Source organism: Salmo salar, chromosome 12 (genome assembly GCF_965601325.2).
Source record: "Salmo salar chromosome 12, fSalSal1, whole genome shotgun sequence".
NCBI lineage: Eukaryota > Metazoa > Chordata > Actinopteri > Salmoniformes > Salmonidae > Salmo > Salmo salar.
The window spans coordinates 91,725,050-91,744,117 of record NC_138302.1 but is presented as its reverse complement, the minus strand read 5'-3'; the positions used below and the strand labels follow the sequence as shown (position 1 = coordinate 91,744,117).

General features: G+C 41.9%; 1 protein-coding gene across 2 annotated transcripts in view; it reads right to left on the bottom strand.

The window, feature by feature from the left end:
- The window catches only part of LOC106566044 (chemokine-like protein TAFA-2), a 146,051-nt gene that overhangs the window by 51,579 nt on the left and 75,404 nt on the right, over window positions 1-19,068 (bottom strand). For both annotated transcript variants that reach the window (XM_082959418.1, XM_014133851.3), the window contains exon 2: window positions 2,560-2,672. In XM_082959418.1, the coding sequence (XP_082815544.1) occupies window positions 2,560-2,671 (112 nt within the window). In that variant the 5' untranslated portion in view covers window position 2,672. The remainder of the gene's footprint in view (window positions 1-2,559; window positions 2,673-19,068) is intronic.

The following is a 19,068-nucleotide window of genomic DNA, read 5'->3' as shown; positions in this document are numbered from 1 at the left end:
ACATCTATGGTGCGCATTATATGGTTGTTAGATTCTCGTTAATTACTCATTGGTCACACAAGACCTGTGTGGTTGGGTGTCAGGTGATATCACTGCGACTGACAGTAGCTCACTGTAGAAATTCAAAAATGAAAATCTCAAATAAGACATAAGTATCCAAACTACCATGATATGCTGTTGTGATGATGAACAAACCAAGATCAGTTTTAAATATCCATTCTGATTTGTAAAGGAACTGTCTCCTCATGATATGAAAGAATGGTGGCGCAGCAGTCTAAGGCACTGTATCTCAGTTCAATAGGTGTCACTACAGTCCTTGGTTTGAATCACCTCCGGCTGTGATTGGGAGTCCCATAGGGAGGCGCACAATTGGCCCAGCGTCGTCTGGGTTTGGCTGGGGTAGGCTGTCATTGTAAATAAGAATTTGTTCTTAACTGTACTTGCCTGGTTAAATAAAAAAAACATGTTTTTGACTAAAATGCTAATTCATATTTGCATATAAAAACAAGAATCTCATGGAGCATAAGAACCAGTGTGAGAATGATCCATTAGAGTGCATTACACAGTTTTAGAAAGTATTCACCATAAGCAAATATGCAAATATGGCGCTGGAATGCAAATGAGGGGGAATGACTGCACAATTTCAACTCATAAGCATATCTGCACAGTCTCATGTGATGTTAGTTAAACCTTAAACCCAACATAAACCAACAAAATAAATAAAAAATTTGAATACATTTTGGGATTCAGAGTTTTACAGCATATATGAGCAGTAAGGTTTAATCCCTTACACTGTGAGATGTAACAGAGTGTGAGCATTTCATCTCCAGAAAAGCAGAGCTGTCACACCGCATCACACAATCAGCTTGGCCAATGTGTTTTTCACGCCCGCTTTACTTTCCACTGCATTTCAGCATCTGGCCATCCGGCTGCTGACTGACTAACAAATCAGAGAGAGCCTGATTGCTGTTTTCAAAATGAGATAAAAAATGGATCTGCTCGTAGTAATGTTTTTTATTTGAATGAAATAAAGCCATTGAAAGATATCCACACGATTGATGTGTTGTGTGTGATTCAGGCGCACTTTTGATCTAGCGATTTCATGGATCTAAGTTGTACACTGTAGATCACACCAGCAAAAAGAAAAACTGGTTTCTCTGTCTCTCCCCCCCCCCCCCCCCCCGTCTCCCTCTCATGACTATAACTAATGAATGTGGATGGTGCTTTGGGGGCTTGCAGTCTTATTAATGTGCTCGGCTGTGCTCTCGTCAGGTTACGGTGAAAGGTTCAATTGCTCTGGCGAGGCCCCCACCTCAATAAACAGCGGTGCTAAAGAGGTTTGTTTATTGGGCAGACCTTGGCTTGACCTCTGAAGCTGCGGAACCTGCCTTGTGATTACCTCAGTGTTGGCCCTGCCCTCAGAGACCAGTGGCTGGCAACTAGTCCACTTCCCAGGGCTGTCGAGTGGCTGTGTGGTCTGGCCATCTCTTCAAAATCAATCACACTCACTCCGCATAGTGGTGCACCCACCTCTATGGAAACGAACATGGCTTGTGGCCATACTACAGGCGCTTGGATACTAGTAGATTTTTGGAAGACTAATAATGTACTCAAGTGAGTTTATCATGAGAACATTTGAAACTTTAGGTCTTTTCCCTGTCTCTAGTAGCCTGGGGTTTCATTTAATCTGTGATCACAGTGTTGCTGTTCCAGTGTTGTTGTTTTGTCTAATGCAGAGATGTCTCTCCAGTCGGCTGTCGTTATGACCTCATTATTTCAATGTGATGTCACAGTTTCTACCTTTTCGCCCTGGGGAGCACTCACTCTCTCCCAATCACTAAAATCACTCTGAACTTCACAACGGTTCTCCTAAAGCTTCAAATGTCTGTTGATTTGTTATATTGGCTTTTTGTTCGAAGCCAAAAAAACTCCAAATCAATACGTGACCCCAGAGCACCGTACATTCCTATCTACATCAGCCTCTCCTCATTTCACTGTCACACAACTAATACGTGTCCATTCATTATTTACAGTGAGATCTGTTGGAGTGAAGAACTGATCCATATGACTGCTTTTACAGTGAGATCTGTTGGAGCGAAAAACTGATCCATATGACTGCTTTTACAGTAGGCTACATTATCCTAGCACCTGACCATTGTAAACAACCTCACCTCTTCACTGTGATAGCTGATAGCAATGTGTTGTGGTGAGCTTTCTGGCCCAAAATGTCTGCCTGACATCGACTAGTTGGAAGCTACTAAAGCCATACAATGTCAAGTGCTTTGAAGACCTGGTGGAAGAGATATGTTAAGCCATGTAAATCAAATCCATCATACTGTATAGGAAATATTTTACATTAAGTACTGTGTTATAACATGTTGTTACATAGTAGGTGCTTTGCATTTACCCCGTAATAGTTGAACAGTTTACGTTATTGCACATATTGATTAAGTTATTACACAATTTGCTGACAGTAATTACACACGTCATTATGATGAGGATGTGTTCGACGTGCCCATAGAGATGCATACAGTATCTACTGTAATTGTGTTGACATACCTATGTGACTTCTGTGTGACGAAGCGAGGGTCAGCTGTCCCCAGAGAGACACGAGACAAACGGCCAGCAGCAGCACCCTTCTGCACACGCTCCGTAGGTCTCTCTCCCGCATTCTGAAAAGACGGTGGGGAAAACTTGGTCAGTCACATATCAGTCATTAGGGCATTTTTGGGGTGTCATACAGGAGTGGCGTAGCGACAACACTCAATATACAGCACTACAGTACAACTCCACACATTTCACTGTTGTATTCGGCGCATGTGACAAATACAATTTGATTTGAATAAGAGTAGGTTCCATGTCAGCTCTGCCCTGCACAGAGACAGCAAGACAGAATCACCATGGAGAAAGCAACTGGCTTTGTGCGTTGGACCCCTTATGAGCACTAGTGATCAGCATCATCTGTCCCATCCTGCTGATACAGTACAATGTGGCTTCCTTCCCACAAACCAGAATAACAGATTCAGGATATTAATTTGATTACATTTACATTTACATTTTATGACCACTGTGAATTCCAGTTTACCGTTTGATCGACTGCAAGGATTCGTGTTTCGCATAGCTTTCTTCACAGAGACGAACACACCCATATTGATTCAGTGTAAACTGACTTAGGTAAATAACTTGTTAGTATTCACGTGTAAACATACAGTAGACAGGTGCTTTTCATTTCTTCAAAAATTGTGTTGTATTATCTTACCAAAACATAGCTACAGGAACGCTGCAGCAACCACAAACCCACCACAACCTCCAGTACTGTACTTCTCTATAGTCCAAGAAGATCTACAAATAGAATGTCTGACTGTCCCTTATTCCCCAGTTTCCCTCTTTATAAATGACGCTTGACTGTCCCTTTCCCCCCGTTTCCCTCTTTATAAACGACGTCTGACTGTCCCTTATTCCCCAGTTTCCCTCTTTATAAATGACGCTTGACTGTCCCTTTCCCCCCGTTTCCCTCTTTATAAATGACGTCTGACTGTCCCTTATTCCCCCGTTTCCCTCTTTATAAATGACGTCTGACTGTCCCTTATTCCCCCGTTTCCCTCTTTATAAATGACGTCTGACTGTCCCTTATTCCCCCGTGTCCCTCTTTATAAATGACGTCTGACTGTCCCTTATTCCCCCGTTTCCCTCTTTATAAATGACGTCTGACTGTCCCTTATTCCCCCGTTTCCCTCTTTATAAATGACGTCTGACTTATTCCTTATTCCCCCGTTTCCCTCTTTATAAATGACGTCTGACTGTCCCTTATTCCCCCGTGTCCCTCTTTATAAATGACGTCTGACTGTCCCTTATTCCCCCGTTTCCCTCTTTATAAATGACGTCTGACTGTCCCTTATTCCCCCGTGTCCCTCTTTATAAATGACGTCTGACTGTCCCTTATTCCCCCGTTTCCCTCTTTATAAATGACGTCTGACTGTCCCTTATTTCCCAGTTTCCCTCTTTATAAATGACGCTTGACTGTCCCTTTCCCCCCGTTTCCCTCTTTATAAATGACGTCTGACTGTCCCTTATTCCCCCGTTTCCCTCTTTATAAATGACGTCTGACTGTCCCTTATTCCCCCGTTTCCCTCTTTATAAATGACGTCTGACTGTCCCTTATTCCCCCGTGTCCCTCTTTATAAATGACGTCTGACTGTCCCTTATTCCCCCGTTTCCCTCTTTATAAATGACGTCTGACTGTCCCTTATTCCCCCGTTTCCCTCTTTATAAATGCCGTCTGACTGTCCCTTATTCCCCCGTGTCCCTCTTTATAAATGACGTCTGACTGTCCCTTATTCCCCCGTTTCCCTCTTTATAAATGACGTCTGACTGTCCCTTATTCCCCCGTGTCCCTCTTTATAAATGACGTCTGACTGTCCCTTATTCCCCCGTTTCCCTCTTTATAAATGACGTCTGACTGTCCCTTATTCCCCCGTTTCCCTCTTTATAAATGACGTCTGACTGTCCCTTATCCCATTTCCCTCTTTATAAATGACGTCTGTCTTTCACTCATTCCCTTGTTTCCTCTCCCCCTCCTCCCCCTCCTCTCCCTAGAACCGGGAGGGAGGTTACTAGGTAATAGTGTTTGGGTGGTCTGTCTTGCCTAGCATTTCCCAGTTCACTAATCTTCATGTAGTGTTCAGGGTCTGTTGTCCAGTAATACAGTGTGGCTGTGTAAGAGGTCCTGGGAGAGGACTACAAACAATGCAATCAGAGGCTCATCTTATTGCCAACAGAGCATGCTCCTCTCACAGAAAAAAACTGTCACAAATCACAGGCATCCTTTCAACGCCTTGCCAGTGTATCCACTTGAATTAGTGAAAATATTGTTTTCAAGCAAAGAGCTTAACTCTTGCTTATTTGGCAGTGGCTGGTGAAGAGAGTAGAGAGGGAGACATCTACAGTTGTAGAGCTGGGTGGCATCTAATGGGAGGTTCTATCTACTGTAGCCTATGTAGAGGAGGCTTCTTTGATGGCTTCTGTCAAGTACAACCAGACCTGGATTCGGATAGTATTTTTTTTCCCTTTCTTTGAGCGTTTCATTCAGCCAGCCTTGAGTGCCAGATGGGTGGGTTTTTTAACCGTTTTGGAGCAATTCCATTTTGACACCTGGTTATATTGCGCCACCAGGTAAGCTGAACTAAGCACCGTAAGAATGTGAAATAAAACAAATACTATTTGAACCCAAGTCTGGGCACAACCTCCATCTACCTAACCAGACCAGACCAGACCACTGTGTTCAGGTGGCTGAAAGGACTTGGAAAACAGTGAAGATGGGACCAGGTGGCGTATCAGAACGGTTGGGAGAGGAATGGAAAACCAGCTGAACAGGTGAAAATATCGCTTGGTGACTACTGGTCCTAGACCTGTATGTGCTTTATTTAGCCAACTCTGACTATTGTTGTCACACCATGCATGTATGGCATGACAACGATTGTCAGACGAGTTGGCTCAACTCCTTGCATGTGGCATGCATGGTAACACATGCATGGCATGACAATTATAGAGGAGTTGGCTCAGGCACATACAGGTCTGGGACATGACACCACCAGGTTAGTTGAGGGAGGCTGAGGGATGGTCTTTCTGCATACATGCCATACATACTGTATACAAACTGTATAATACACGTCTCCTTCTCAAAACCCATTGGAGGAGAAGGTCAGAGGCGAGGGACCTCTGGCTTTCTCATCCAATGGGTTTTTGAGAAGGAAACGAGGAGAGAGGACGTGAGGAGTATGCAATTGAGATTTTTCCACAGTACATCTCCAAAGGTTAATGACAGAGATGAGTCTTTGGGACCAATCGGGCAGCTGGGTGGACAAAGCTGACGTGTCGTGGTTGGAGGGCAAAACAAACCGGTGTTGTTGTTGTTGAGGATTGTTTTTTCTGTGTGATGCAGCTGGCTGTGTGCCACTTGTCATGCCCCCGAGCCAAGCCAAGCCATGACTACTCTCTCGCAACAGAACCTAGATAAACATGCATCCTTCTAATGAATTAGATAGAGAACATCTGGGCATAATAAATAGCATACCAAACCGGCTTCATTGAATTGTATTTATAAGGGTCGATCATTAAATGTTTTCTGGTTATGAAATGAATCATATTGCACAGAAATCAGACGTTATTCACAAATGACTCTCCCCAATGTGTTGTGCCTACCAAAGGCAATACATTATGTATAGCAGCTCTCAATTCCTAAAAATTAAACCACAACATGGAACTTCAATACATTTTTCATACGATATATTGTAAATAAAAGCATACTGTACAGTGATTTGACCAAACCTACATACAGTATCAACATTGAATCTCCTTATCAAGTTTGTTTTGAAGGAAAGTTAAAAGGCAAACAAATTAAATACAAAGTGAAATGCTACTTTAACCGAGGTAAGAAGAATTCTCCCAACAAACACTCCAACATACTGGACCGAGTGAGTCAGCAATGCAGGCTTGGGTTGCACTCTGCACCTGATTTTCTAGAAGAGTGGTATGGTTTCAGATGAGTGGCTCAGCTGGCTTATTTTCTCTAATTAGTCCCTTTGGAATTCTTCCCTACATGTGGGAAGATGCCTGACATATTTATTTTTGTTCCTGCTTCTAAACTCTCTCTCATTCCTCCATGAAGGGATGTACTGTAGCCAAACTGTAGAGATGTCCAGGATGGAACAGGATGTACTGTAGCCAAACTGTAGAGATGTTCGGGATGGAACAGGATATACTGTAGCAAAACTGTGGAGATGTTCAGGATGGAACAGGATATACTGTAGCCAAACTGTAGAGATGTTCAGGATGGAACAGGATGTACTGTAACCACGCTGTAGAGATGTTCAGGATGGAACAGGATGTTATGTAACCACACTGTAGAGATGTTCAGGATGGAACAGGATATACTGTAGCAAAACTGTAGAGATGTTCAGGATGGAACAGGATGTCCTGCAGCCAAACTGTAGAGATGTTCAGGATGGAACAGGATGTCCTGCAGCCAAACTGTAGATGTGACTCAGGATGGAACAGGATTGAGCTGGTGAGAATGTGGGTTGACTCTATGGTGGCATCACTAGCAGCCCTGAACCAGGCAGCCATCCTTCTAACTTCCTTCCTGTGTGTAGTGGTGGGTGTGTGATGGTATGATGGTGGGTGAGGTGTGTCTGTGCTCCGCTGAGCTCCTACCCGCTGGGCTCTCTGCCTGGACACGCTAAACTAGGCTGTAGTACAGTTTGGGTCTGGACCAGCTTTGGATTTAGACCCAGACATCTGCTACAGTATAGTACACAGAGGGATGAGATGTAAAGAGGAAATGACTGGAATGGTTTCATGGCAGGAAGCCAGATAGCAAAACAGGAGGGCATGCTAATCCAGGCCTCAGGTGGTTTACAGGTTCATGGTTCATGACCCAAAGACCAGTATATAATCAGTAGATTGCCAGTATATCAACCTGTAGATAATCAGTACATGACCAGTATGTCACCAGTAGATTACCAGTATATCACTAGTAGATTACCAGTATATCACCAGTAGATTACCAGTATATCATCAGTAGATTACCAGTATATCACCAGTAGAGAATCAGTAGATTACCAGTATTTCACCAGTAGATAACCAGTAGATTACCAGTATATCACCAGCATGTTACCAGCTGAAAACCAGTATATCACCAGGTTATCACCAGTATATTACCAGTATATCACCAGCCTATCCCCAGTATATCAGCAGTGTATTACCAGTAGATAATCAGTATATCACCAGGTTATCACCAGTATATTACCAGTATATCACCAGCATATCCCCAGTATATCAGTAGTATATTACCAGTAGATAACCAGTATATCCCCAGTATATCACCAGTATATCACCAATATTTCACCAGTATATCATCAGTAGTTAACAAGTATATCACCAGTATATCACCAGTAGATAATCAGTAGATTACCAGTATATCATCAGTAGATAACCAGTATATCCCCAGGTTATCACCAGTATATCACCAGTATATAATCAGTATTTCATCCTGTTCTGTCCAGTATATCACCAGTATATCACCTGTATATCACCAGTAGATAATCAGTAAATCATCAGTATATCACCAGTATATCACCTGTATATCACCAGTAAATCACAAGCATATCACCAGTAGATCACCAGTATATCACCAGTTGAAAACCAGTATATCACCAGTATATCACCAGTTGAAAACCAGTATATCACCAGTAGAGAATCAGTAGATTACCAGTATATCCCCAGGTTAGCAGCAGTAGATTACCAGTATATCACCTGTATATCACCAGTATATCACCAGTATATCATCAGTATATAACCAGTTGAAAACCAGTATATCACCAGTATATTTCCAGTATATCACTAGTAGATAATCAGTAGATGACCAGTATATCACCATTATATCTCCAGTAGATAATTAGTAGATAATCAGTATATCACCAGGTTATCACCAGTATATCATCAGTAGATTACCAGTATATCATCAGTATATCACCAGTATATCACCAGTAGATCATCCTTAGTTAACCAGTATATTACCAGTATATTACTAGTATGTCACCAGTAGATTACCAGTAGATCACCAGTATATCACCAGTTGAAAACCAGTATATCACCAGTAGATCATCAGTAGTTAAACAGTATATCATTAGTATATCATTAGTATATCACCAGTATATCACTAGTATATCACCTGTATATAACCAGTATATCACCAGTATATCACTGGTATATCACCAGTATATCACAAGAAGATAATCAGTATATCACCAGTAAATCACCAGTAAATCACCAGTTTATCACCAGTAGATCACCGGTAGATAATCAGTAGATGTCCTTGTAGCACCCTACTGAACCCTATGGATAACCCAGACTCAAAATGTAGCACACAGGTGAGTACATCATTAGCATGTAATGTACTTGCCAATGGTGGAGATGGTCATTCTCAATACCACTAGGCATGAAGGTGTGCCAGCCCTCGCCTTTGCTCCACACTGAGTAACTGACACATTTACAGATTCTTCGAGAATACTTAAGCATGGTCTGTGGCATGCAATCAAGGAAACAAAACCCAAACATTCTGGAACTTAAATGCAATTAACATTGGAGCATATGGCTAGATTGGCAGTGGAATGCAGAGTTGAGTGGATTTCTATTTATGGCATCACCCTACTTTGGTAAGAGCCAAAGACTTAAGAACCAAAAGCATAACCCACAGAGATGGGAATTTCAATGCTTTTAAGAAAATATGTAGATCTATTTCAGATTGATTTGAAGTGATGCATAGTCAATGATGCATCCACCCTTGATCCGTCTTGTCTAAAAGTTAAGGTTACAACCAGTAAAGAACATCATGGGAAGACTTCAGTTGGGTCTTTAACCATGACCCAGGGGTAGCTTGTTGACACCCAATTGTATACATCCCAAGAAATCATTTTGAAAACAGAAACACTATGGGCGATGTTCTAAACTCAGACTTTCACATACAACTCGTGAATTTATGTCAATGGGAGACTTTGTGAGAGTTCAACTTCCAGTTTAAGTGCACGGATCTCAAGTCAAAACACTGCCTTATAATGTATAACAGATTGGTTTAAATCTTGGATCAATTCTGCACACACAAAAAGTATTTGTCTACCAGTTGGAATGGGTGAAGATTAACTCAGCTCTGTTGCCCTCGGTCTTGGAAGTATGGATTTAGAAAACATATTTGGGGTGAGGCTTATGAGTCCAAGGCACCCACCCAGTGCTAGTCTGTGGTGCGTAGAAAACTCCTGCCATGCTCCCACGGTTCTGTTTCTGAACCAATCAATTAGAACTAGCGCCATTGTGCTTCCAGGGAAATAGCAACAGCATTCTTAGAGCTATTAGTTTGCACTATTTAACAATGGCTCCAAGATATCTGCTCCCCTTTACAGAGACAGACACTCTCTCCCCTGGTTCTCTCTCTCTCTCTCCCCTCTTTCCCCCTTCAATATCCCCCTCTTTCTCCCCATCTCTCTCCCATCTCTCTCTCCCTTCTCTATCCCGGCCCTCTCTCTCCCCCCTCTCTCTCTCTACCCCCTCTCTCCTCGCTAAACCCCACTGATTTGCATACTTCTTTCTGGTTCAATAACCCACCACAAACACACTGAGAGCGACTGGCAACCTTTAGCTCGTCTTAAGCTGACAACCAAATTGGGGTTAGAAGTTGAATGAAGCCCCAACAGAATTCAGCAAACCAGAGTAGATAAATGCGGCTGAATCTCAGAGTTCACTCCCCACTGGGTTCTCAGAGTTGGCAACATTAGTTCCAGTACAGGAAGAGGCTGACAAAGCCCTGTTGGCCCTGTTAACGGAGCTAAATTTGGGAAGGCTGACCTGGCTGAAAAGATCCCCTCCAGTTTCTAATATGGCAGAGGTCATCTCAATAATGTTGGAGCTCCCCTGCCTGCCACGGTTAGTCCATAATGCCTGGCTGCACTCTCGGAGTTCTCTGGGTTTATATGGTCCCGCACACACACTCCTGACTCATCCACTCTCCTCCCAGCGTGTTTTGGGCAGTGCAGTCAGGGTGGATAACCTAGGGAAGAGGTGAGGGCTCAGATAACTATTGTGTTGCTACAGAATACACCCAAGACCACAAGGCTGGCAACAGAGCAGCAAGAGGAACTGCCCCTCCCTACCTTCAGGCTATGCTCAAACCCTACACTCTAACCTAAGTACTCTGTTCTGACACCTCTGGTCTCTTGGCCCTCCCACCCTTATGAGAGCACAGCTCCCACTCTGCCCAGTCCAAGTTCTCCTCTGTCCTGGCACCCCAATGGTGGAACCAGCTTCCCCCTGAAGCTAGGACAGCAGAGTCCCTGACCATCTTCCAAAAATATCTGGAACCCCACCTCTTCAAAGAGTATTGTAAATAATCCCACAGCACCCCTCCCTTGGGACTGATAAAATGCCTGGCTACAGTTAGGCCTACCCAGTGGTTCTGACCGACAGCATGCCTGTCTACAATTGGACTACCCAGTGATTCTGACAAACAGCATATCTGGCTACAGCTGGACTACCCAGTGGTTCTGACAAACAGCATATCTGGCTACAGTGGGACTACCTAGTGATTCTGACTGACAGTATGCCAGGCTACAGCTGGACTACCCAGTGGGCAAAATTAGTTGCATTGATGTCAGGATGACATCTTATATAACGTCATTGTCAGGTATTTGCTGTAAAAAGACGCTTTCTACACTGACAAAACATGACTTCTTTCCCAGACACCTTGATATCATCATGCATGTTTTTTTTCCTATTCTGGTTTACCTGATTGTATAATGTATTTTCAAACGTCTTTTAAAAGGTATTTTCAAATATTTGGAAGAAAGAATCCACTCCTTAGAACCGCATGCTAACTACCCTACTCTCAGTTACGTTGCCATTATTTCCACGACTGGATTAAAGATTTTGCGGATATATGGCAGAGTTATTAGCATTTTAGTGGAATTAACTCCCAATAAGCTTTGCTCGTTGGTTCTATGCGGGGGGCTTTTCGTCAAAGCAGTTGTCACTTCTGATATAGACTCACACATCAAATGACATTTTTGGACTGTGTGTTCCATTCCCCTAAATGAATATTCAAAACCGTGAAGAGAACACATAAATTGAATGCATGAGCTGTAATAAGATCAAAGTCATGCTAAGTGGATCTTCAAGCTTTATTTCCACATTTCATCCAACAATGTGTCTGCTGAAGCAGAAAATTATACTGCTGCTTTAAAGCAATATAAGTCACTCTAGAATAAACACAATAAACTGTGATGCTCATACTCATATGATTAAACTCCAATACGACTGAATGCCCAGATCTGAATTATCAGGAAACTGATCTCATAGAAAGTGACTGACTATGGGGCTAACCAGCCATGCCAAGCACCAGCCTCTTACACCGTGGACCTGTCTCTTACATCTCTCCTTCAATGATCCTCAATGATTTACTGGCATAATATTCTAACTCTAGAGTCACATGATGTGGAACGTGATGAAGTCCACTGGTTGCTGTGCCCGACCAGGCTGGCAATTACAAAGTAATGGGAGGACTTTCTGCTGACCCCAATACCACCTCCAAATGAAATGTTGCATGAGGTAACCTTTCATCCCTCTTAGAGGAATGACAGAATCTTGATGCTACTTCTCCTTTAGCAAGCACTTTTTTTTCCCACAGTGAAGCCCTACATTGAGTCTTAAATAGGTTAAACTTGAAAGCATTCAAGATTTAGCAAAAACTTTTCAAACTGACATTGCATCTTCAGAGTAAAACTATATTCATGTGATAAAGAGTATCTTAAATAATCCCACAGCACCCCCTCTCGCACCGTGAACCCCCCCAGCCACCCACCCAGAAATGTATAAATAAAGCCTTTTATGAACTAACACTTGCACTTTACTTTAGCGGTTTTCATAAGAATCTCAAAGTGTTTCAAAAGAAAAAACAAACAACCAATACGTCATCATGAGTAACCTAGCTATAGTTAGCTAGGTTAACCAATAAAGGCCAAGTATTTGAGTGTATGCTTCATCTAAAGTTGGAGAGGACAGTTCATGGCTTGATCAGAGGAAGGTGGTCAGGGATATGGTTGTTGAAGAGTCTGGTGACGATCATGTAGAGGGCTACTCTGGGAACCAGCGTGAGTCATGTAGCTACTGAACTTCTCTTTCACTCTGTGTAGCAGCCAATTGGGTGATGTCTCAGCAGCTCTGGCCGCCTGAAAGCTCACCACCACAAAGTTCAGAGTAGTAGCCAGTCGTCCTCACCATGAGTCCTCTGCCTCAGCACTGCGTTCCTCTACTGCATCTCCCATTACTTTCAAGCTTCAGGTGACTCCTCAATTGATGTTTTCAAAAGATCAGGAACCTGCATCCAGGTGAAGCAAAAAAGCTGGTACATCGTCCAGATGCATCATTCAAACAAAAACAATGAGCCAGCTATCTAACTAGTTAGCCAAGCCATAGGCCTACAACACTGCTTCCCAACTCCTGGCCTCCAGTACCCCCAACTCATTGAGGGCTTGATGATTAGTTGACAAGTTGAATCAGGTGTGTTTGTCCGAGGCTACAATAAACTGTACTGTTGGGGGTACTCGAGGACCGGAGTTGGGAACCACTGCCCTACAGTATGATGACATTAGCCTTATGGGCACTTGCAATGCAGCCCTTGACATTGTGCATCTGAAGCAGAAAATAGCTTAACTCACACATTGTTTACATATTGCTCAGCTATATGTTCTCAATTTAAAAACCATTCCAGTAGACAATGTATATGAGGCTAATCATTATATTGGATTTTGTACATGCCTTGTGCTGACATGAAATTGTTTAGTGTAAATCCAACCCTTGTAATCTAGGTGGTGAAATGTCTGGAGGCAGGAGAGGATGGGATCCTTACCTTCAAACACATGACTACTACCACCAAGTTTAATGCCAGATACTTTTCTCCCAGAAGGTCTGAGAGGCACTTGGAGGTGCCACTGTGATAATGAAGATGGTTTGCGTAAGACTACTACTACAATTACATTGTCTATGATAAATGTGTTTAAATTGTAAAATAAATCAAACCGTTTGAGCTATAAGAAATACATTTTATTCAACGGGGCAAGGCAAAGCAGAGATGATCAAATACATTTAATTTCACCCATACAACAATATAACCTATTATTAAAGTACAGTACTGTATGTTTACAATATCATAAACAATCTTTTACACATTCCAAATTACATTTTATATATTCATATGGTTTAAGGGGCACTTTTGTTGTGACGACAAGGTGAAGGTGCTCTCTACTCAAATGGCACAACAGAATCATTCAGATAGTCCAAAGCACAGCAAATGACACCCATCTCATATAATTCATATCTGGAAAAGGCCGAAGTAAAAGTAGAAACGGATGCTGCTGCAGCATTGCTCATCTTCACAGTGGGAATCCAGTCGACATGGGTGTCTTGATAGAGGTCAGCTGGTGAACCTACAGTTGTACATAAACAAATGAAAAGCACTCCTGATGTTTGAACATCACTTCCGCAGGTCACCTATACGATCAGGTGTCACGTCCTGACCATAGAGAGCTCTTATTTTCTATGGTAGAGTAGGTCAGGGTGTGACTGGGGTTGATCTAGTTTATTTATTTCTATGTGGGATTCTAGGTTTGATTTTCTATGTTGGTGATTTGTATGATTCCCAATTAGAGGCAGCTGGTAATCGTTGTCTCTAATTGGGGATCATATTTAAGTAGCTGTTTTTCCTCACCTGTTTATAGGATATTGTGTTTTGAGTTAGTGCACGTAGCATTCGCTGTTAGTCACAGTTCGTTGTTAGTTTATTTGTTTTTGTGTTTGCTTAGTTTCACTTTCTAATAAATCATGTGGAACTCAACATTCGCTGCGCCTTGGTCCGTTTCTACAAACGAACGTGACATCAGGGAACCTAAGTCTTTTAGTGTCATATAAAGATTAAATCTATTGTTGGGCTGGAACAACCAATAGTCGACACAGCAGGTTGTCCTATCCCATTGAGGCCTTTGCCCTATTCTGTAATGTTCATACATTTTCCCTCTTATGAATAAAGTTCTCAAGGAATTACCATTGTGTTATTATATGAATATATGATAACCACTGGAGTTGTCCTCCAGGCTATATGGACATCATATTATGCAATTTATGTCTCCCTTTTTGCCTCTCATTGCAAGAGACGTCACTGCTGTACCTGGTTCGAATCCAGGCTGCATCACATCCGGCCACGATTGGGAGTCCCATAGGGCGGCGCACAATTGGCCCAGCGTCGTCCGGGTTTGGCCGGGGTAGGCCGTCATTGTAAATAACAATTTGTTCTTAACTGAATTGCCTAGTTAAATAAAGGTTAAATATATATATATATTTTTAAATGATGGTCATGGCTATAAGGGGCTCAGCTTTTGTCAAATTAATGTAATATTTGACATTTCGTAGCAGGTTAGGAGAATTAGGTTAAGGTTAGGAAAAAGTTTAAGGTTAGCTAAAATAAAAATAAAAAATACTTTTGACGTTAATTTGACAAAAGCTGGATCCCTTTTAGCCAGAACCACTTTTCGGCCTAGATTACATGTTGCATTCAAGACAAGGTCGTTTTTATTTATCTGCTGTCAGAGCAGGCCTAGGCTACTATCGTATTAAAAAAAAAAATTCTGCTAATGTTTCCAGTCATACTGTAATGTCTAGTCAGTACTGACATGTCCTGTGTGGCTCAGTTGGAAGAGCATGATGCTTGCAACACCAGGGATGGCTCTAAGGCATGGTTCTAAAGCATGGCTCTAAGGCATGGTTCTAAGGCATGGCTCTAAAGCATGGCTCTAAAGCATGGCTCTAAGGCATGGTCCTAAAGCATGGCTCTAAGGCATGGTTCTAAGGCATGGCTCTAAAGCATTGCTCTAAGGCATGGCTCTAAGGCATGGTTCTAAAGCATGGCTCTAAGGCATGGTTCTAAGGCATGGCTCTAAGGCATGGTTCTAAGGCATGGCTCTAAAGCATGGCTCTAAAGCATGGCTCTAAAGCATGGTTCTAAGGCATGGTTCTAAGGCATGGCTCTTTGTGAGTCACCATAGACCTACAGGTCATAGACACTAATGACGCTTGTGACACACGATAGGCTTCTGTTCTGATTAAACAAATTATACTTTCTAATAATAACCTTTAAATACTGCTCAGCACCCCTTCAGTGTTGCTGTGAGTGCAAACCCGGGTGGATTCATAAATACAAGGGCTGCTCACATTGTGGGCAGTGCCCAAATAATCAGAAAGGACCTCATCAGTGACCCTATGGCAGCAGCTGAGTGCCTCCTTCGACCACCTGATTGGGACAGAGGCCAGGACTCCCAGACCCTAACAAAACAATATGCTCTAGCACCTAAATGTCTACTAATACTTTCCAGTGACTGAGGTTAATTCCTGCTGAATAATTTACAATGGAGGCAGGCAGGTTCTCGTTCCATTTGCTTCCCCAGAAGTAACTTTGCATGCACTCATGTATTATTGACCGGTGACCACGGCCACAGTGCGTGGGAAAAGGGAAAGAGCAATGGCAAAAAAAATGGGCTGCCCAATTGCACAAACATGCATGAGAGTACAGACAGACTGAGGATGAGCAGGCTAATCTGGGCATCTGAAAACAAAGTCTGTGTTAGCCCTAGCCAGTCACGCACAAAGCACTGGTTGATGACAGAGACAAAAAAAACAACAAGGGTGAGGAGGCTGCAAAAGCGAAACAAAAAAACAAGGCCACATTTGGTTGTGCTTCCGTTGTGCTGATGTGATCCAACTGCCGGTCAGGACGACAACTCTTTGGGACTGGGGACTCCTTTTGTGATAATAAATTCATCAGGGACCTCTTCATAATCAAAACACAACTCGAGTAAGATAAAAAAAAATAGCATACTAGGAGTTTATCTATGACTTCGACATTGCATGGCCCGACGAACCAAGTCTCGGGCCCTGGAAGGAACATTTTAAAGAACTGCTTCCTTGGCATCAGAGAAAACATTTAGCAAATTTCCAAAAATTCTATCATGGGGGACAAATATTTTTTGTTGTTGCAGCTTTAAAGCTAATGTCCTGTAATTCTACACACATTGACATAAGGCAGAGAGAAAACTTTGCGGTTTTAAAGCTTAAATAACAGTTGATTTATGTACAAAAAAAGTGGTTCTGGGGAATTTTGTGGAATAGAAGAATTATCAAGTTGAAAAATGCATTGGTGGAGTACCGTGGATACCAATATCAATGTAAGCCTCGTAGGCCCACGTTGCCCAGGGTTAAAAACAGAGTACTGTGGATACCAATATCCCTGTGAGCCTCCCAGACCCATGATGCAGAGGACATATTTGAAGATGAATAATATTACATTGTATTGTATTGTATTACACCTCCGTTGTTAGCAATATTCATCAAAAAAATAAATGTAAAAAATATTAGATATATAAATCAAATCAAATGTTATTTGTCACACGCGTCAAATACTACAGGTGTAGACCTTTCCCTGAAATGCTTACTTACACGCACTTAACCAACAATGCAGATAAGAAAGAGTTAAGAAAATATTTACTCAATAAACAAAATAAAAAAAATATTAAAAAAAAAAATATATATATATATATATATACAGTTGAAGTCGGAAGTTTACATACACCTCAGCCAAATACATTTAAACTCAGTTTTTCACAATTCCTGACATGTAATCTTAGTTAAAACTCCGTCTTAGGTCAGTTAGGATCACCACTTTTTTTTAAAGAATGTGAAATGTCAGAATAATAGTAAGGAGAATGATTTATTTCAACTTTTATTTCTTTCATCACATTCCAAGTGGGTCAGAAGTTTACATGCACTCAATTAGTATTTGGTAGCATTGCCTTTAAATTGCTTAACTTGGGTCAAACGTTTCAGGTAGCCTTCCACAAGCTTCCCACAATAAGTTGGGTGAATTTTGGCCCATTCCTCCTGGTGTAACTGAGTCAGGTTTGTAGGCCTCCTTGCTTGCACACGCTTTTTCAGTTCTGCCCACACATTTTCTGTAGGATTGAGGTCAGGGATTTGTGATGGCCACTCCAATACCTTGACTTTGTTGTCCTTAAGCCATTTTGCCACAACTTTGGAAGTATGCTTGGGGTCATTGTCCATTTGGATGACCCATTTGCGACCAAGCTTTAACTTCCTGACTGATGTCTTGAGATGTTGCTTCAATATATCCACATAATTTTCTTTCCTCATGATGCAATCTGTTTTGTGAAGTGCACTAGTCCCACCAGCAGTAAAGCACCCCCACAACATGATGCTGCCACCCCCGTGCTTCACGGTTGGGATGGTGATCTTTGGCTTGCAAGCCTCCCCCTTTTTCCTCCAAACATAACGATGGTCATTATGGCCGAACAGTTCTATTTTTGTTTCATCAAGCCAGAAGACATTTCTCCAAAAAGTACGATCTTTGTCCCCATGTGCTTTTTTATGGCGGTTTTGGAGCTTCTTCCTTGCTGAGCGGCCTTTCAGGTTATGTCGATATAGGACTTGTTTTACTGTGGATATAGATACTTTTGAACCCGTTTCCTCCAGCATCTTCACAAGGTCCTTTGAGGTTGTTCTGGGATTGATTTGCACTTTTCGCACCAAAGTACATTAATCTCGAGGAGACAGAATGCGTCTCCTTCCTGAGCGGTATGACGGCTGCGTGGTCCCATGGTGTTTATACTTGCATACTATTGTTTGTACAGATGAACATGGTACCGTCAGGCGTTTGGAAATTTCTCCCAAGGATGAACCAGACTTGTGGAGGTCTAAAAAAAATTTTCTGAGGTCTTGGCTGATTTCTTTTGATTTTTCCATGATGTCAAGCAAAGAGGCAACGAGTTTGAATGTAGGCCTTGAAATACATCCACAGGTACACCTAAAATTGACTCAAATGATGTCAATTAGCCTATCAGAAGCTTCTAAAGCCATGACATCATTTTCTGGAATTTTCCAAGCTGTTTAAAGGCACAGTCAACTAAGTGTATGTAAACTTCCACTGGAATTGTGATACAGTGAATTATAAGTGAAATAATCTGTCTGTAAACAATTGTTGGAAAAAATACTTTTGTCATGCACAAAGTAGATGTCCTAACCGAATTTCCAAAACTATAGTTTAAGAAGAAATTTGTGGAGTTGTTGAAAAACTAATTTTAATGACTCTAACCTAAGTGTATGTAAACTTCCCACTTTAAATCTATATATAAAAAAATGTAAAATCAAGAAATGTTTAAAAAAAGGAGCAACAATAAAATAACAATAACGAGGCTATATACAGGGGTACTGAGTCAATGTGCAGGGGTACAGGTTAGTCGAGGTAATTGAGGTAATATGTACAGTGAGGGAAAAAAGTATTTGATCCCCTGCTGATTTTGTACGTTTGCCCACTGACAGCCGTCATCAGTCTATAATTTTAATGGTAGGTTTATTTGAATGGTGAGAAACAGAATAACAACAAAAAAATCCATAAAAACACAT